This window comes from Bombus affinis, chromosome 6, assembly GCF_024516045.1.
Source record: "Bombus affinis isolate iyBomAffi1 chromosome 6, iyBomAffi1.2, whole genome shotgun sequence".
Classification (NCBI taxonomy): Eukaryota; Metazoa; Arthropoda; class Insecta; order Hymenoptera; family Apidae; genus Bombus; species Bombus affinis.
This window is the reverse complement of record NC_066349.1, coordinates 1035356-1054882: the sequence shown is the minus strand read 5'-3', so window position 1 is coordinate 1054882 and position 19527 is coordinate 1035356. Positions and strand designations below refer to the sequence as shown.

Genomic DNA, 19527 nt, shown 5'->3' with positions numbered 1-19527 from the left:
CATGCTAGTAGATTATCTAATGAATACGGTATAAATTTAAAAAAGAAAGAGAAGTCTTTTTTTACGAATATCTACATTTATTACAAATATTACAATCCATTTAATACTTCAAAATATATCTTGAGTTAATAAATATCTAGTAATACCTATATATTCTTATATATTCACTTATATATTCAGAAATTTAGAAAAAAATGAAAAATATTTATAGGATGCTATAAAGTACAAAATTTTACTTATTAAATTGACGAAAGTAACAGTACTCGATAATTTGTTTATACTAATATATATTTTGCGTATCTGAAATTGAATAGTAATGTATATTAAAATTTCTTACAATTTCTGTAGTAAAATATAATTAATTAAATAATCAAAATTAAGAACTGAAAATTACGATAACTAACGATAGTTTAAAGACTCCGTAGCCAATAAGATTTTAAAATGGCAAATCTATTTGTCTATTGTAAATTTGCCTTCAGCTTTTGATTCGACAATAGGGGAGTCCAATGCAAGCCATGAAAGTTCAAATGAGAATGTTCATTGGATCGACTATAGGTGTAGCTGACTTGTACGTGTGCGATATCAAGTTCTGCTCATTACGTGTGCATTTTCTTTTGCGTTGAAATCAACAGAATAATGGGCGAACCAAAAAGGTAAGACAATTTAACAAAAAAAAAACTATTTAGTCAAATAATATTTGTAATGATATAATTTTAATACTTCAATGTTCAAACATAAAGCATACAAATAAATTGTATCCATGCTTCCAATTTTACGTTGTCATCATGTCGACGCAACGCGTCTTTTTATAGATTCTTATGAAAATAAATGATATCTATTAAATTTTCTTCTATAAAAATTAATCATTCAGTATAAACTTCAATTTTTCTTATGATAACAACGTGTAATAACAAAAATCGCGCTTATCATTTTTGTGTGCCGACTGTTCATGGCCGAATACTATACCGAACATGACAAAGGAATTTTGCTAATACTGATATTTATTTTTTACTATGATATTTTTTAATCTTATAAAGAATTCTTAGTAGAAATAAAATATATAATTTTACTTCTATTTAGTTTCAAGAGATAAGTATAACACAAAACTGCGTAAACATCATATGTTCAGTTTTAAAAACTAAATACATTAATTTTTTAATTACATTTTATATGATTATCATATACGATCTTATTCACACTATAAATGAAAAATGTTACAAATTATTTTTTATAGGTTTAATGAGTATTTTGTATATGTAAAATGTCTATTATTTATTCTATGTATAAAAACAAAAGTTTGACGCCTATATTTTTTTATCAAAAATTAAAATTAAGGTAAAACATGTTAAATTATTATTATTAAATTTTATAGAGTACAAAAGTATTTTTGAAGTATAACAATATTAATCATAATGAATATATATTTATATATTTATGATAAAAAATACATTATTTTAATGTAAATAGATCATAATATCAAAATTAATTTCTTAATTATTCATATGTAATGATAATTCATTAAATATGTTATATATATATATATATATTATATGTTATCATAAAATAGTAATAAATAAAATATCTATCATAAGGAAACATATTATGTGTTAAGAAAGTTGTGCTTGTAGTAACAAAAATAAATGAGACATTAAGATTATTATGTTTATAGTACAACTTAAGTGGTTATATAGACATTATATAAATGACATAAAGACATTATCTTTAATAGATTAAATTGATAGATAAAAACTAAAATAGTTTAGTCATAAATTAAAATTATTTTTTATTTACCAGCATTATATATATTTTATTTAATGATTAATATCTCTTTGTTGAAATTAATCAAATGCCTTGTGTTGTAACAGTGAAGATTTGGCAACAGCAATTCTTCGAAAGAAGGACAAGCCAAATAGATTATTAGTGGATGAAGCTATTGCAGATGACAATTCTGTAGTAGCTCTTTCTCAAGCAAAAATGGATGAATTGCAACTTTTCCGTGGAGATACAGTATTGTTGAAAGGAAAAAGACGCAAAGAAACTGTGTGCATTGTTCTTTCTGATGATACATGCCCTGATGAAAAAATTCGCATGAACCGTGTCATAAGAAATAATTTGCGTGTACGTTTAAGTGATATTGTTTCTGTACAAGCATGTCCAGAAGTTAAATATGGAAAACGCATTCACGTACTACCAATGGATGATACAGTAACTGGTCTTACAGGGTAATCAATAGCTTTTTTACAAAAATGAAAAATATATTTTTCATATTTTAATTTTAATTTTAACTATATCATATTTTTAAATAATGAGTTAATTTTAAATGACATTTAATTTTGATAATCAAAATTGTTTTATTATTTACTCATTATTATTGTCTTTTTGTTTTACATATATAAAGATACAAAATGTACCTAATGTAATAATTGCTCTAGCCAGAACAATATTAGGTATTAGGTCATGCCATAAGTTCGTTCCGTTTTTCGAGCAGTTATATATGTTAAGATTGTTTACATACCTTTCAGTTTCATGAAAAAATGTAATCCCCTCTCGTTGTACAACTTCTTCCCATCTGCTCTAGCCTGTTCTCGACCAGCTAAGCTCAAGTGCATTGGTCCCTTATCGCCGTATGTTTATAAATCAACACATGAAATGTATACACAAAAATCGGCACGAACTTATGGGATGACCTAATATATTTTACATCTTTTCAACTAATATTTAAGATACATAAAATAATTATATATAAAGTAACAAATGAAATCAAATCAATACTTTTTTCAGTTTAACCTGAAAGTAGAGGTTTTTTTTTTTATTTAATTCTTTATATTCTCAATTTGTCCAATTTGGACATTTGGATATATTCTAGTATTGGATATTTGCATATATCGTAGTATTTTGACATTGCATGCTAATCAAAACAATAAATTTTATAAATCGAAGTAAAGTTATTTTAAAGTTAGGCAAAATATGGCTACTTACTTTCACCTATTTTCCTCAAATAATTTAAAAAATTAATTTTTAAAATAGTTAAAAATTTAATATTATCGTGAAAAGTATATATTTAATATATATTTATTACAACAGATATGTTTGAAAATATGTGATATGAAAAATATAATATAATGTTCAGTTTATAGAAGCTACATCATTATAATATGCAATATTAAGATAGTTGTCTACACCAATATATAATGTAATCATATCATTACAAACCTATTACATATTTATGCTTTCAGTTCATTAAATACTTCATATTTAATACTTATTATATTAATATTTTTTGTCAAAAATGTATTGTTATTTTAAATTCATATAAATCAAGTATAACATAGAACACATAACAAAAATGGTTGATATATTTAGGTAATTCCCTTACACAATAACAACTTTAAAACTGGGAGCATTTGTGAATAAAGTAAAATGATTTTAATTAATATAAAATGATATTAATTATATATGTATGCAAACACCCTGTTTTAATGTATAATGTAAATATCAATACAAATTATCTTATGTTCTAAAGATCATATGTATATTTTTATACATATATATATATAAATATGTACTTGAAGGGATTAAGAAATATTTATATTTAAATTTTCTAATAGATATGTAAATAGAATGTAATGTGTTCTGTGTACATAAAAAAATAAAAAGGAAATTCACATTATTGGTAATTCAATATTATATTTTAATTAATCATTACTTCTTTTTAGATATACATAAAGTTTAATTATAAAGTAACTTACTTTTTTGTTATAGAAACTTATTTGAAGTATATTTAAAACCATACTTCTTAGAAGCTTATCGTCCTGTTCATAAAGATGATAATTTTATTGTACGTGGTGGTATGCGTGTTGTAGAATTTAAAGTAGTAGAAACAGATCCTGGACCATTTTGTATTGTAGCTCCTGATACAATTATTCATTGTGAAGGTGATGCTATTAAGAGGGAGGTTAGTTTAGTATAATCTTTCAACAAGTATTTATTTCTTTATATCGTAATATAAATACGTAAAAACATTGTAGGAGGAAGAAGAGGCTTTAAATGCTGTAGGTTACGATGATATTGGTGGTGTTCGCAAACAATTAGCTCAAATTAAAGAAATGGTAGAATTACCTTTAAGGCATCCATCTTTGTTTAAAGTTATTGGCGTTAAACCACCTCGTGGTATTCTTTTATATGGCCCGCCAGGCACAGGAAAGACCCTTATTGCTCGAGCTGTTGCTAATGAAACAGGAGCATTTTTCTTTCTTATCAATGGTATGTTAATCTTTAAATATGGTATAATATTTTTTTACTTTAGAATGTTACTCAATTTGTTATGTTGAAAGGTCCTGAGATTATGAGTAAACTTGCGGGAGAGTCAGAAAGTAACTTAAGAAAAGCATTCGAAGAGGCAGAAAAAAATTCACCAGCTATAATTTTCATTGATGAACTTGATGCCATTGCTCCAAAAAGGGAGAAGGTTTTTATTATTCATTTTATTTTATACATTTACAAATTGAATGTATGATTTATATGTCATTTTCCATCTAGACTCATGGAGAAGTAGAAAGACGTATAGTGTCTCAGTTGTTAACTTTAATGGATGGCATGAAACAAAGTTCCCATGTTATTGTAATGGCTGCTACTAATCGACCTAACAGCATTGATCCTGCATTGCGGCGTTTTGGTCGTTTTGATAAAGAAATTGATATCGGAATACCTGATGCTACTGGTCGTTTAGAAATTTTACGAATTCATACGAAAAACATGAAACTTGCAGATGATGTTGAATTAGAAGAGGTTTATATAATTAAGTTTGAAGTTATTAAATTGTTTATTTTAATAGTATTTACTGAATTAATGCAATCGTTTAGATTGCAGCGGAAACACATGGGCATGTAGGAGCTGATTTGGCTTCGTTATGCTCTGAGGCAGCATTACAACAAATTCGTGAAAAAATGGATCTCATTGACTTGGAAGAAGAACATATAGATGCTGAAGTTTTATCTTCTCTTGCCGTTACTATGGATAATTTCAAGGTAATTACCTCATGCATTAAACTTTTTCAAACCAATCAGTATACGACTGACTATACATATATCAGTATGTTTACTGTGAATTTACTCTGAAATTTACTATAAATCTTCTTATTTTCTATGTATTATTATTAGTTTTATTTATAAGCATAAGGATATGCAAAAGGGATCTTGTTGAACTATTTTTCCAGTCATATGTTTTCTCCAGATTTTCCGTTATTGCTACATAGTTATCAGTAAATTGTAGATATTTATGCACATTTATATTTTCATAGATGTAATTTAAAAAATGGAACCTAAATAGAAGATTGTTTTATTTACTAAATATTGTGCAAAATATTATACTTTAGATGTTTTATTTATTTTTGCACATTATACAAGATATATGAGCATTTTTACATTTTTAAATTTCCCATAAATGTATAAAGATCTGCAGTTTAGTTGTTAGTTTTGAAAAGTTCTTCTGTTTATTTGATCTTAACAGTAAAGCTATCCAAATTCGTTTTCTTATTTCAATGATTAGTTTAGTCTTAGCAACTATGATATTGTTAAGTTTTCGAAAATTAATTTGAAATTAACAGTGATATTCAAATAGTAACGATTACACTGTAATGACATTGAAATTGAAAGACATTCATAAATACTGTAAATATTGTCGTGTCTGAGAAATTAAATTAAATTTATAAACGTATTGTATAATATAAACTATGTTATAATTTACAATATTATAAATAATTTTATATTTTTATTTTAGTATGCTATGACTAAGAGTAGTCCAAGCGCTTTGCGAGAAACTATTGTAGAAGTTCCAACTGTGACATGGGATGATATTGGAGGTTTACAAAATGTTAAAATGGAATTACAGGAGTTGGTACAGGTAAGAAAATTGTTAAGTAAACTACTATAAATAATAAACTAGACTATATACTAAATAAATATACAATAAAGCTATACAATAAAATTATGAGATTAAAGTAATTATGTTTCCTTTGTTATCTAGTATCCAGTTGAACATCCAGATAAATTCTTAAAATTTGGTATGCAACCATCCAGAGGTGTATTATTTTATGGACCCCCTGGTTGTGGTAAAACATTACTGGCTAAAGCAATAGCTAATGAATGTCAAGCAAATTTTATTTCTGTAAAGGGTCCAGAATTATTAACAATGTGGTTTGGTGAATCTGAGGCGAATGTCAGAGATGTTTTTGATAAAGTAAGTAATTTAAATTCAAAAACATAAAACACAATTATTTTATTTATTATAATCATTTATAGGCAAGAGCTGCAGCTCCTTGCGTATTATTCTTTGACGAACTCGATTCTATCGCCAAATCTCGTGGTGGTACACTGGGGGATGCTGGTGGAGCAGCAGACCGCGTGATAAATCAAATTTTGACAGAAATGGATGGTATGGGCGCAAAGAAAAATGTATTTATCATAGGAGCTACTAATCGTCCTGATATTATTGATCCCGCTATTCTACGACCTGGCAGATTAGATCAATTGATTTATATACCATTACCAGATGAAAAGTCTCGAGAAGCGATTTTTAGAGCTAACCTTCGAAAATCACCTGTAGCGAAGGTATGGAAAATTAAATACATTTGTATCTCTAGTAATATTCTACATTTTGCTTCAATACGCCCTAGTTGCCATTAATATTTGTGTTATAGGATGTAGATTTGAGCTACATAGCTAAAGTAACACATGGTTTTTCGGGTGCTGATATAACAGAAATTTGTCAGCGTGCATGCAAACTTGCTATTAGACAAAGCATTGAAACTGAGATTCGAAGAGAAAAAGAACGTGCTAGTAATCCATCAGCATCTATGGATGTGAGTATCTAAATGTTTTAATGTTACATATATTATTTATATTATTATATTATATATTATTACACATTTTAATCAGTTTCATACTTGTTATTGATAATTTTATATATGATATTATAGATGGATGAAGATGATCCTGTACCAGAAATAACTAGAGCTCATTTCGAAGAAGCAATGAGATTTGCGCGACGTTCTGTATCTGATAACGATATTAGAAAATATGAAATGTTTGCGCAGACGCTTCAACAGTCTCGTGGATTTGGAAGTAATTTTAGGTAAAATATATAAATTGTTTAAATATTTTTTAAATTAGTGTATGAAAACAATGACAAAGCGTATGCCTGTAATTACATATTCTATCTAATATATTAGATTGTATTTGCTCTAAAGTAAATTTTAAATCTTTGTAGATTTCCGCAAAGCGGAGCAAGCGGTACTCAAGATACAACACAGGGTGATCAAACCTTCCAAGATGATGGAGATGATGATCTTTACAGCTAAGTCTTCATGTCTGTGTACCTCATTACAGTGAGCATGCGACAAAAGGGCCTGTCTATTCTGCAGAAAATACTTTGTGTTTATAAACACAAATTTTACAGAAAAGTAATTCTAAGAAATTGATAATACAAAAATACATGAATCTAATTCAATACCAATTATTCTGTGTTAGTATATGCAATTTTACGTATGTAATTAGGGTAAATTTTAATTAAGCTAAACTAATGATATAAGTGTAATAAAAGAACATTTTTTTATATTCAAATTACACAAGAAAAAATATAAAATTGCGAAAATTATATTGTACTACTAAGATAATATAAATTTAATTTCATTTTATATGTATAGATATATACATATTATAGATAGAAATATAATTCATTGATTATTACTTTATACGTATATAAACTACCCTAATCTCATACGTTATTTTGTATATATATTGCATAGAAATATACGAATTTTCCGTTGTTCATAAGTTTTTCTATGTAATTTTATATTTGGGTTATTCACATAAAAACATAATTCTGATTCTATAACAGTGTTATATATTTTTTCAACTTGACTTAGAGATAGACTCTTTTGCTACGTTGTCGCTGTATTTAATTACATTTCATTGTTCACACTCTGAGATTACAGTAATGTGAGAGTTTAAGCAATGTCAGTGAAATTGTTGGAACTGGTGATGTGTATTGGTGAATTTACAGTCTGCTTGTAGTAGTAAATTTATTTACAAATTACCAAAGAATCTCTTAAAACCTTTCATTTTAGAATAAAGTGTTAACTTCATTATTCATATATTCATATATATATATATATATATATTCATTCATTTTTATCATAGTTCTCATAACTTTATAAAAGTTGAAGTTCTTTAATTAAGCAATTAAATAAAATTTTCTGATATACATTACTTACCTTTACGTTACGTATTTGCAAGTACATCGTTTATTTTTACATATATAATTCTGAAACTATTGATAGTTCAAATTATTTATTATTTATTTATGTAGCACTTACAAATTTTATTACAAGTTATTACAAAATTTTAAATTCTAATTAATTTAAATTTGTGGGTACATATTTTTTATGAATATTTATTAAAATATTTGTATGCACATTGAAAAGAGGAAAAAGCAAAAAATTAACCACTTTTTAAATAGTATATTATTATATCTTATATTACATTAGATATTTGCAAGTTAGATCAATTCACGCTTTACATACTTTTTTATTTGATTTAACATTTTTGTTTTCATTTTCTAAAAGCATATCTACATATTATTGTTGTGAAATTTCCCAACCTCTTAATATTTTTAATGGAATCATTACGATACATCTTCACAAAGCATTAAAGTTGCATTAAATACATTATGTAAAATGAATAAAGAATATTATAATAGAATAATAGATTATTGTATAAAAATTTATTATTATGTTCAGTAATATAATTGTTTTATAACGCACAAAATTTAGGAAGATTGAATGTTTTCATAATTAAAAGCAATGCATCATTATAATTACATATATTCGTAAGAAGTTTTATATGCAATGTCAGTACTTAAAAATTTATTATATATGCGTATGTACACTTGTTTTTAACATTACTTATTTTTATAAAAGTTAAATTATTTACTAAACAAGACATTACGTTCATACAAAAGCACCGAAAGACATTATGGGTCTACAGTATTTGAATTAATAATTACATAGATTATTGCCTATTTTTTAAAATAATATTGTTTTAAATAACGATGTTGTCTGCGTCCTTAGATTAAAGCATATATTATAAAACGAGAACAAAGTTTTATTGCTTATGTATTTTCAAAATTATAAACAAACGTGTAAAGTCATAGAAACAATACATAATATTATTTTAGACTTGAAATGTGAATGTATCAAACGAATTAAAACAGTTCATATTGAAAATAAATGAAATAATAAGGATAACAGACAACACAAGATCTGTATCATATACAAACTTTTAATTACAAATATGTAAATATAATATCCTGAATTTTGCTTTGTTCTATTATTCTAAACATTCAAAAGTAAAGACAAATATCAAGTTTAGAATAAATATAAAGAGAGCAAGCAAAGTGCGGAAATATATAAGTGGAATTGATAATATAACAAAAAAAAAAAACGTCATAGAACTAACACAATATAGGAAAACTACTTGGAATTTATAATATACCTTCAGAAATGCCACAATCTTTCATTATGCATAATACATATAAGGTTATAATAAATTTAAAAATTGATTGATACTATATATAGAAAAATTACAAATCATATAATCAATATTTAAACAAACTGATAAAATATTTTTAACTAGATATTTTATTTTAAGAAAAACATGAAAAATAATGGAATCCATTCAATTTTTTGATAAACAAGACTATTGAAAACATACTAAATATATAACAATTATATTATTATACACTGAATAAAGTACAATAATTGAAAAGAAGATAAAATTTTTTCAATGTCTTGGTTTAATAAATGATATTTAATTATATTATTTCCTAAAAGATGTCTTCATACGCATTGTAAATATTTTATGTTCAAAATAATTTTAACTTGAATAAAAATTCAAATATAATGAAATTCATTTCATTTTATATATAACTGTTTATATAAACTATTTTTCACATTTACATTATATGAAATATTTCATATATAAAGAAAACATGAAATATGTTATCACAAGTATTTTCAGAATATTCCATTTTTGAAAAATATTCATGGACAAGTTTGTTAAAAACATGTAAGTATTATACTTTTCCCAAAACGTCAATTTATAATATTTCTTAAAAGAATAAGAGGTTGTTTTATTAGTCACTGAACACACAGAATATGACAATATATAATTACAAAATACAGTAATTCAATAAAAATAAGTACAAAACATTCAATAAGAATATTATGTACTGAAAAAAATGTTTTTGCATGTTTGATGTATATAATATCTTGTTATAAACATTGTTTTAATAATTCATAGTAAAAATACTTAAATGTCTACATTGTTTCACATAATTTTATGTTAAACATTTTTGCTAAATATTTTCAAGCATATTACACCTTAAATTTTTTCAATGTATTTTCTTTTAAGCATTGCAGTAACCATCATTAAATTACTAAACTTTCTAAAATCAACTGCATGCTCTTTGATAATAATAAGATTCTAATATAAAATACTGACTTGAAAAACTGAAACTAAAAGTATCATAAGAATTCTTTCAAGTTATTAACTTTTGATACGATATGAATATCTAGATATATGATAGCTTTAGTATTTATATAACTTATACAAATTCATCACTGTTTCTTTATAATATTTTCATTAAAAAAGAATTTGTTGCTTTCCTGAATTTGCAACATTAGCTATGATTATAGATTCATAGTTGACCTGTATTCAGTGTTCTAATTTCAATCACTGTTAGATATAATTCATCCTCAATTTTTGATATGCCTCAATTATTACACTCAATCCGTCCTTTGCGTAACAGGTGGAAATTCAGCATCATCTTTCAAACGGAAGGAACCCGAAAAGCCTGGTGGACTCTCAGTTGCTGCTATCATCTCGTGATACTTTTCGGACTCTATAAAAATCCATTTATTTATTTCGATCATAAATATTCAAATTAATAACCATTTTAAGCGGATGTAACGATAAAGATGTATGAAATTGGAATTCAATGATACATGACATATTTTTCATATCAGATTTCATTAAAAAATTTTCAATATTTATCAACACAAAACTAAATATAACGGAAAAATATTTCAATTATCATTGTTTTTATTATTTTTTCGAAATGTGGTTGCAACATTTGTTAATGAATGTTAATAATTAAAAGACTCATTAACATTAATTTACAAGAAATATCTTCCACAATAAATCAGAAAAATTTATCTGTTCTTCAAAATTATTAATACTTTACTTATTTATATTATTTCTTAATATTGTGACACAAATATAATTAGAAATTTAATTAATAATTTTATTTCTAATAAAATAAAATTTAACTTATATATTCACATTTCATTCATTGAAATATAGCTTATATGCAGGATGCCTCACCTAACTCCACCTTAATTATTCTCTTATTTATCACCGAACAAAAAAATGTTTCGACAGAATATTGTATTTTGGAAGAGAAATTAGGCTATGAGAGCGAAAATCATCTGCAAATCATATCTTCTGAGATTTTACTAATAATGTTTTTGTTTACGAAAGAACTTGTTTTTTGTTTATCATTAAAAAGGTGAGATCAAAATGCACCCATGCATATCCCATACTATGACCTTCAAATGACCCGGAGATTTCCTACCTACCTAAACAATTGAAGTGAAAGCTCATGGATAATGAATTACAGAAGCAAAATATAAGCATTTTAGTCGTATTATTTATTCTTTTTTCAAACTCAATACATTTGTTTAGATGTAGAACTAATGCAGGCCCAGCTCTTTTTACTGTATCCAAAAATATGCTTGCACATATGATGTTGGAAATACGCACTTTCACCTCAGGAGCCTGAACATTGATATATACAATATCATTGATCATGGATTTTAGCATATTAAAATAATAAAGAATGCGATTAAATGGTTCATTTTGTTTCTGTAATTTATTTCAGCTTCCACCTCAATTATCTACTTAGAAAATTTTCTGCCCGGGTTATTTCAAGATCATAGTATGTGATGTATTTTGATCTCAACTTTTTAATGATAAACAAAAAATATGCCATTTCGCTTAAAAAAGAGAAACGTTACTATTAGTAAAATATGACTTGAAATGATTTTCACTCTGAGAGCCTAATTTCCATTTTGGAATACAATAATGTTCCCCTCCAAACATTTATTTGTTTCACAGCAAATAAGAAAGTAATTAAGGGTGGCAGAGTTGAGTGGGACACCTTGTATATTTTAGAAATAATATACGTTCATACATTTAAAATATCTTAATGCGTATTTTACTTTCTTATAATATAAAGTAATTACCTGCAAATTTATTTTTTCTTGGTTATTAATTTCGAATGTTTAAATATCTTGACTATATTGTTATGATTCAAAGTATTTTAATAATCAAAAAAAGTTCATTATCGAATTAAATTATAATAGTAAACATGAAATTCGGATATGCAGATTTTCATTTTGTTTTAGTTACAGAAAAATAAAATTTAGTATTCTACACATACCCAAGTGCATATTAATTATTGCTTGTAAGTAGTTGCTCTTTAATAGCGTAATATTGTGTTTATTATTATAAGTATATTTAAACTATGATTATTAAATTTTAGTAAATATACATTTAAAATATGTAGCACCCAAACCATGTAAGAATTACTTAATGTTACTCTCATTCTTTTCCTCACTGCATATACAAAAAAATATGTAGGATAAAGTATTAATTATAGCAGAAAAACCACAGTAAAAGAATTTTTAAGTAGAATGTATATGGAGAATGAGAGTGAAAAAAAGCAAGGGACAGAATAGAGAATATACCAGTACCTGACATGGAGTCTGGCGAGCGGCCGCGCAACACACCCGCGTAGCTATTTATGCAGGCTTCAGTGGATAATAAAAAGAAAAAAATTACATCAAGTAAAGTCAATTGTTGGGGCCCCCCTTTAGCCCCTAAAGAAGTTACTTATTTACTTAAGAGGGGTTAGAAGCAAGGAAAGAGAAAATATAAAGTAAATAATAAAAAATGATAAATAGTGTCAGCACAAGGGATTAGATAAGTTGTATTTATAATAAATAATAAAGTATAATTTAATTTTATTACGCAATTAAGAACATTATTTTTCCTAAAGGCATTGTATGAGTATCTTATTTAAAAGGAGTTAGGACATATTGTTCTCAATATTTCTAAAATTATAATTAATCATTTGATAGATATACTTCTTAATAATATTTTAACGCTTATAATATGTCATAATTCAAATTACCTAAAACAACGTCCTAGAACCAACTAAATTACATACAGTAAGGAAGCATAATTAAACTAATAACAACAATTTTTAAGAATACACTATTCTCTGTAATTGTTTAAATCTTAATTGTTAAAACTGTATTTTTTAATGTTTCAAACTTTTGTCCTATATTTTGTCTATAAATAAATAACATGAATTGAAAAGCTTAGTTTTACATTGAGCAATATATAATTAATTTTGTATATACAAAAGTTACCGTAATTTCAGTTCACTATGATAACTTAATATATTACTTTTATTAATAATGAAGACTTAAAATTTTATTTGCAAACAAAGTATTATAAAAATAAATTTGTCTCCATAGCAAGACAGTCTAAAATTTTAAGACACTAAACAATTATTCAATTGTATATGTGCATGAATCATATATTTTTATTATATCACTTTCATTTTAACCTGAAAATTAAGAATATCTTGGATTTTGTGCATCTGATATGTATATACACATAAATATGGCGACATTTCAAAACAAAGCTTATTGAATTAATTAAACATTCACAAATATTACCTCCAAAAACATATTATGTAAACATAATGTAATTTATATTATGTAAATTCCAATCATCCAGATTAATATAAACAAAAAGATGAATAATTTGTTAATATTTAACATTTGTTACTGTTTTTAGTATTCCCTAGGAAACAATACAAAATTTAACTTTATCGTAAATTTGTAATAAAAAGAAAGTTATTTAACAAAGCTAATTCATATATTTTATCAGTATTTTTAAATTTATATAGTAAACATTAATAATTATAGAACTGAATGATCAATTTAAAAATATATGTATATATGTACTATATACATACTCTTTTCACACTATCAAAAATATTATGCTCTTACAAATTTAAAAGCATATTCAATACAAAACTGATTTTTCATACATTTACTTTATCATTCGATAAAGTGAAAAATTTGAAACAATTAAAGTTATTCCTTTGTAGTATACTAATCAAAATGGTATTAATTTCTCTATTCAATTATATATTTTGTAACTTTATGTTAAATAATGATTGTTTATAAACAATTTTGTTATTAATTTAGTTATGCTCTTTATTGTATTTATTTTGAAAAAGAATGTATTTATGTACATTAAACACTTATTTTTTTTTAATTTGTATCTGATATAAAAATAACTTTAATAAAATATGTATTTCCAATTCTATGATAATGATAATTATTTTACAAACTTATATTAATATGTACCCCATGCACAGATATACACACTATGCATATCTATTATTAAGAACATTAATCTTTATGTATGTAGTTTAGTAAATTGCGTTAAATAATAATAAATATTAATAAAATATAATCTTCATTAATAACTCATTAAAGTATTATAGAATGGATTTCTTCATAATTTCCCAGAGAATTAGTTGTGAGTCATATTGTACTGTTCATTAATCTTAATATTTAAAAAAATAAAATTTGTCATGATTCTGAATATAAAAAAACATTTATCATGTTTTACAATATTCATTTATATACATTTCTGCATATACAAAAATATAATTTGATTTTAATATGTTATATCCAATGTGGTATTAAATTTGTAAAAGTAGAAGTAAATACTGAATATTTTTTTTGTATATGATAAAATTATTTCAACTTTTTACATTCTGTATAATATAAAATGCTACAATATATCAAAATCTATATTGTCAAAAATAAATATAATATTCACTTCTTTAAATATACAGTTTCTTTAATAAACTTTTGTTATATTAATTACAACATAAATATAGGTAAGAACCACATTGTGTGCAAATAAATGCACATATGCATTAACAAAATATGATATACAATTATAATTTGTGCATGTAAATACTGCATCTACAGCAATTATAATGTATCTATACATGTACGTTTGTCTTAAAAACAGAGAAGGCAAGCCAAACTTAATCTGTAAATATTTTAAAACAAAAATTCTTAAGCATTTCTTGATTTTAAGATAAGAATTCATCAATATTTAAATCGAATATTAAAGTTCAATGAATCTTATAATATTATAGTATAGTCATGTTAATGTGTCAGTTTCATATGAATGATATATCTTTATCGTCAACACGCTCGATGGTAAAACCTACATTATTTTTAATATGTTTAAATACTTATGATATTGTCATACCTGTATTTTGTACTATTCGTGCAGTATTCGTTCCTGAAGGAGGTTCTGTAGATCCTGCTGTAGACGCACTAGCACAATCCACTTCATCTCGTTTACCATCTAGTCTATAAATGTAATTTATTATTCATATCTCATTATTTACATGACTAGAAAATTTAAATGATGTTTTATGATATAATAATAATAATAATGTTTTATTGTACATTGTAATGTAATAACTTTATGTCTGTTACAATAAGGTTCTTTGACACAATGGATTGATTTATTTAGTATATCTTTACTTATTTTAGGAATAGTTATTCTAATCTTATAACGTACAATAAATACAGATATATTTTATGCTATAAAAGAATTTTAAATAATTAATTTGAAATAATTTATAGAAATTTAATTTTCATGTAAATACACTGAATTGATTAAAAAAATATACAAATATATATTTTATTAAACTCAGGAAAAGTTTGAAAAATCTGGGAGTAGATGTAAGAAAAATTTATGTTATTAGAGAAAATTATCATATACAAGACAATGATTTTTAAGGAAATGCTAGGAAAAATTATAACTACTAGATAGATGGTAAATTAGAAAAATTTGTGCGTATTTTCAATAGTTAAAAAATAATAGCACGCATATATTTAAGTTAGACAGGTTATAGAATACAAGCAATGCAATTGCACTGCATGATACACAAGAAGTTACGTACAATACAAAATAATTAAATATCAAAATTATTGATGAGATATGAATTAAATTAGAAATATTGTATTGTAGAAGTACAAACCTATGTTGTTTAAGCAATGTACAATCTCCACCTTCAGTTGAGTCCAAATTATAAACATACAAATAACCCTCAGCACTAGCCACCAACAACCTAAGTACTTTATGTACGCTGTATAATAAAATACATTTTAGAAAAAGTATATATGTTCATATACGTAATTTATTAATTAAACTTACACTGTGATGGCACAAACATTTTTTAATCCTTGAAATGGCAAATGGACGCTAGCAAAGGCACGTCCCTGATTGAAAACATCAGTTACTTGTGAAGGTAAATAATTAGCTGATGCAGATACAGCCTTTGTTAAGTATCCCATCCAAGTTTGTGATTCTTCTGTTGTTTGCCGCAATCTGATAATAATAAAAGAAAATTTGAATCATTAAAATGAAAATTTGATGGTAGCATTAAGTTAAATAATGACAAATTACATACGCTTCCTTTGGTTCTTCCAACTTGAAAATATGCACTGTTTCTGTATTACTTGAACAACAAAGAAACATAGAGTCCACACTAAAAGCAAGACTGCTTATAGATACGCATCGCTTAACTCCACGACGAAACTCAAACAGTTTTGTACCATCATGAACCTTCAGAGATATAAAGAACCTTCAGCAATGCATCTAAATTTAGGAACTGATCAAATAATTAATGCCATATGAATAATTAAACTTACATGGAAAACTCTAATTACAGTACCCTTTTCGGAAGCAGTAGCTACTTTGGTACCATTAGGGCTAAATGCAAGTGCTGCCAATGGGCTGTCATGCGCAGGAATCATAGTTTTAGCTTGCTAAAAATAAAAAGTACATATTTAAATGTGTAATCCCTATCTTTGTTAAGTTTTTTATAATACTTACAAGATTAATTGCATCAAATATTTGAACTTCACCAATTGTGTTTGAACCTGGATAAGCTAAATAGCAATTATCACTATTTATTGATAGTGTACACAGACCTGCTAAATTAGGTGGAGTATCACGAATTGTGTGTAACACTTTCATGTCTCTTATGTTATGAATATATAATGATTCTTCCAGACATACCACTAATCTCTGTAAATTTATATTACTTTATAATTCCTATATATTTAACAAGATTATGATAATATGATGTATATCGTTTTATTAATAGAAACTTGTTTATAGAAATATTTGATACATCTGATCTATCTATAACTGATATTATTTAGGAGAAGTCTCATTTAAATCAGATGTTCCAAGAATGTTCATGTTTCTTATGTTCAAGTCTCTTTCACATTAAATAAAGAAAAGAATAAAACTAATTTCTACAAAAATAGTTTAACAAATGTTATTTCATAGCTTTATGTATCAAAATACATAATTTGAGATAATACACAAACTTAATTTCATCCACAAAATATTTACTTCAATGAAAGGAACTAAAATTAAAATTTAAATAAACTAGTTTCTATTATCATACTATCATACATTCACAATTGCTATTATAATATGATGAAACTTACTGCCCTATTCAATTTCACAGCCAAAATAGTATTAGAATAACTATAATGGCAAATTTCAGTGCCCTTCCTAAAGTGACAAACTTTGAGTTTACGAGGCGACCTTAAACTAACTACCGCCACAAGACTGCTGCTGAATAGTCGTTCAACAATGTATATGTCTTCAGTATCTGTAGTTTACATAATGATACATAATTGAAAAGATGATCTAGTAAAGAGATATGGTAAAAGATACTAAAGATAACAGAATATATATTAAGAAAACATAATTTCTAAAAGGTTTCTAAAAATATAAAATACTTGTCTATGCATGTATATACGACTAATATATACAAACAATTTCAATGTTTATTTTTATATGTATAAAAATTTGTTACCATTTTCATATATTTTCTCAAGATGGTCAACAGAGCTTAAAGAAAAAAGTTTGTAGCCTGCCTTTGATCCTACTGCCAAAGATCTGAAATAAATTTTATATAGAATGACTATTATCAATAAGATACAGGGTTTTGAAACATTAACAAATTTTCAAATTACATTACATTGCATTAGCAATTAGTAATGGTTAGTACAGTAATAGTTATTGCAAATGTGTTGATATTGTAAAATATAAAGTATTATATATTAATAACGGATTAATTAATAAGGAAATAATTCTTCTTTCTCCAAGGCAACTTGAAACAATGATGACAAATTAAAAGTGGCATAGAAACCAAGATAATAACATGATAATGATAAAAGGCATTAAGTATATACAAATTTTTGTGATCATAATCATTTTATAATAGTGATATGCAAGGTAATCGATATGAATGACTACTACATCAATAATACGCATCAATAATAAGTAAACGAAGATGAATAACGCAGACGAATAGAAACACTATAAGAAATCCAGATATGTACGCGTCAGTAGGTATACACAAAATACAGAATGTTTTATGTAATTGATGAGACAAAGATATATTAATACACAAGATATATTCTTAATTTTGTTTTTAAAGAAACAAATTTCACTTCGTAACGAAGTAACAATAAGGTTAGGGAACAAAGGACGACGTCCTCACTTCACAACCAAGGGTGCGACACTTACGTGCAATCCTGATTGAAGTTAACAAAGAAAACACGACTTTGAGGATCAGTAGTCTGATTTGCGAGGTTCATTAGTCCTGATATACTGTATTTTAATCCTTGTGTCAATACATCCACGTTATGCACGAGATTTTGCATAAATCGCACGGACTATCCGCGTAAGAACACTTTATCCACTTCTTTCTTAATTTCTTTTTATATCCTTTTCTCTCTTTATTTTTATTGCCTCTCTTTATCTGTTTCTCTTTTTCCTTGTACGTATGCTCATACAAATACACGCACGCGCACGCTTCTGCAAGATTTGTGAACAGATGTCGAACTCGGTGTCGACGATTCCTACAAGTGACTATGTATACAGCGTATTATACAGATTCATACTACCAATGTTTCATATATCGAACAGCTGACAATCTCTACTAAGTTGACTAACTGGCGGAACGACGAAACTGAAACATCAAATTTTATTTAATACATTTTATTGTCATGACAACTAATATGAATAATTAAACACTGTTATAATACTTTTTCTGTCGTTCTTTATTATACTTTATTTTGTAGTTATTATATTAATAAAATCATTTCTTATATCTCGACAAACCAATAAATATGTTAATAAGGGAAATATGTTGTACTTATATCTATACCTCCATTCCTTTATTAACAATTATTTATGAATTATATTTAAT

At 25.5% G+C, this 19527-nt stretch overlaps 2 protein-coding genes across 4 annotated transcripts; one reads left to right on the top strand and one right to left on the bottom strand.

Annotated features, from left to right (window-relative positions):
• The first annotated feature begins 494 nt into the window (after positions 1 to 494).
• LOC126917237 (transitional endoplasmic reticulum ATPase TER94) lies at positions 495 to 7506 on the top strand. Its single transcript, XM_050723934.1, has 13 exons — positions 495 to 653; positions 1866 to 2222; positions 3763 to 3955; positions 4029 to 4263; positions 4335 to 4468; positions 4540 to 4788; positions 4863 to 5027; positions 5779 to 5901; positions 6025 to 6237; positions 6300 to 6608; positions 6698 to 6859; positions 6977 to 7131; positions 7267 to 7506. Exons 1-13 carry the CDS (start codon positions 637 to 639, stop codon positions 7355 to 7357), a joined length of 2403 nt encoding a protein of 800 aa, XP_050579891.1. The 5' UTR covers positions 495 to 636; the 3' UTR covers positions 7358 to 7506.
• A 994-nt stretch (positions 7507 to 8500) lies between these two features.
• Positions 8501 to 19267, bottom strand: LOC126917256 (WD repeat domain phosphoinositide-interacting protein 2). 3 transcript variants are annotated; one of them, XM_050723978.1, is made up of 11 exons: positions 18843 to 19267; positions 18127 to 18209; positions 17753 to 17919; positions 17127 to 17321; positions 16943 to 17059; positions 16702 to 16856; positions 16446 to 16619; positions 16270 to 16377; positions 15489 to 15592; positions 12872 to 12928; positions 8501 to 10959 (listed from the first exon to the last, which is right to left on the bottom strand). In XM_050723978.1, the coding sequence occupies exons 1-11, from the start codon at positions 18977 to 18979 to the stop codon at positions 10844 to 10846; spliced, it is 1413 nt and encodes a 470-aa protein (XP_050579935.1). In that variant the 5' UTR covers positions 18980 to 19267; the 3' UTR covers positions 8501 to 10843. The 3 variants fall into 3 exon arrangements, with proteins under 3 accessions (XP_050579935.1, XP_050579936.1, XP_050579937.1); XM_050723979.1 differs by lacking the exon at positions 12872 to 12928 and having other exon boundaries at positions 18843 to 19265; XM_050723980.1 differs by lacking the exons at positions 8501 to 10959; positions 12872 to 12928 and adding an exon at positions 14817 to 15263 and having other exon boundaries at positions 18843 to 19266.
• Positions 19268 to 19527: the final 260 nt, after the last annotated feature.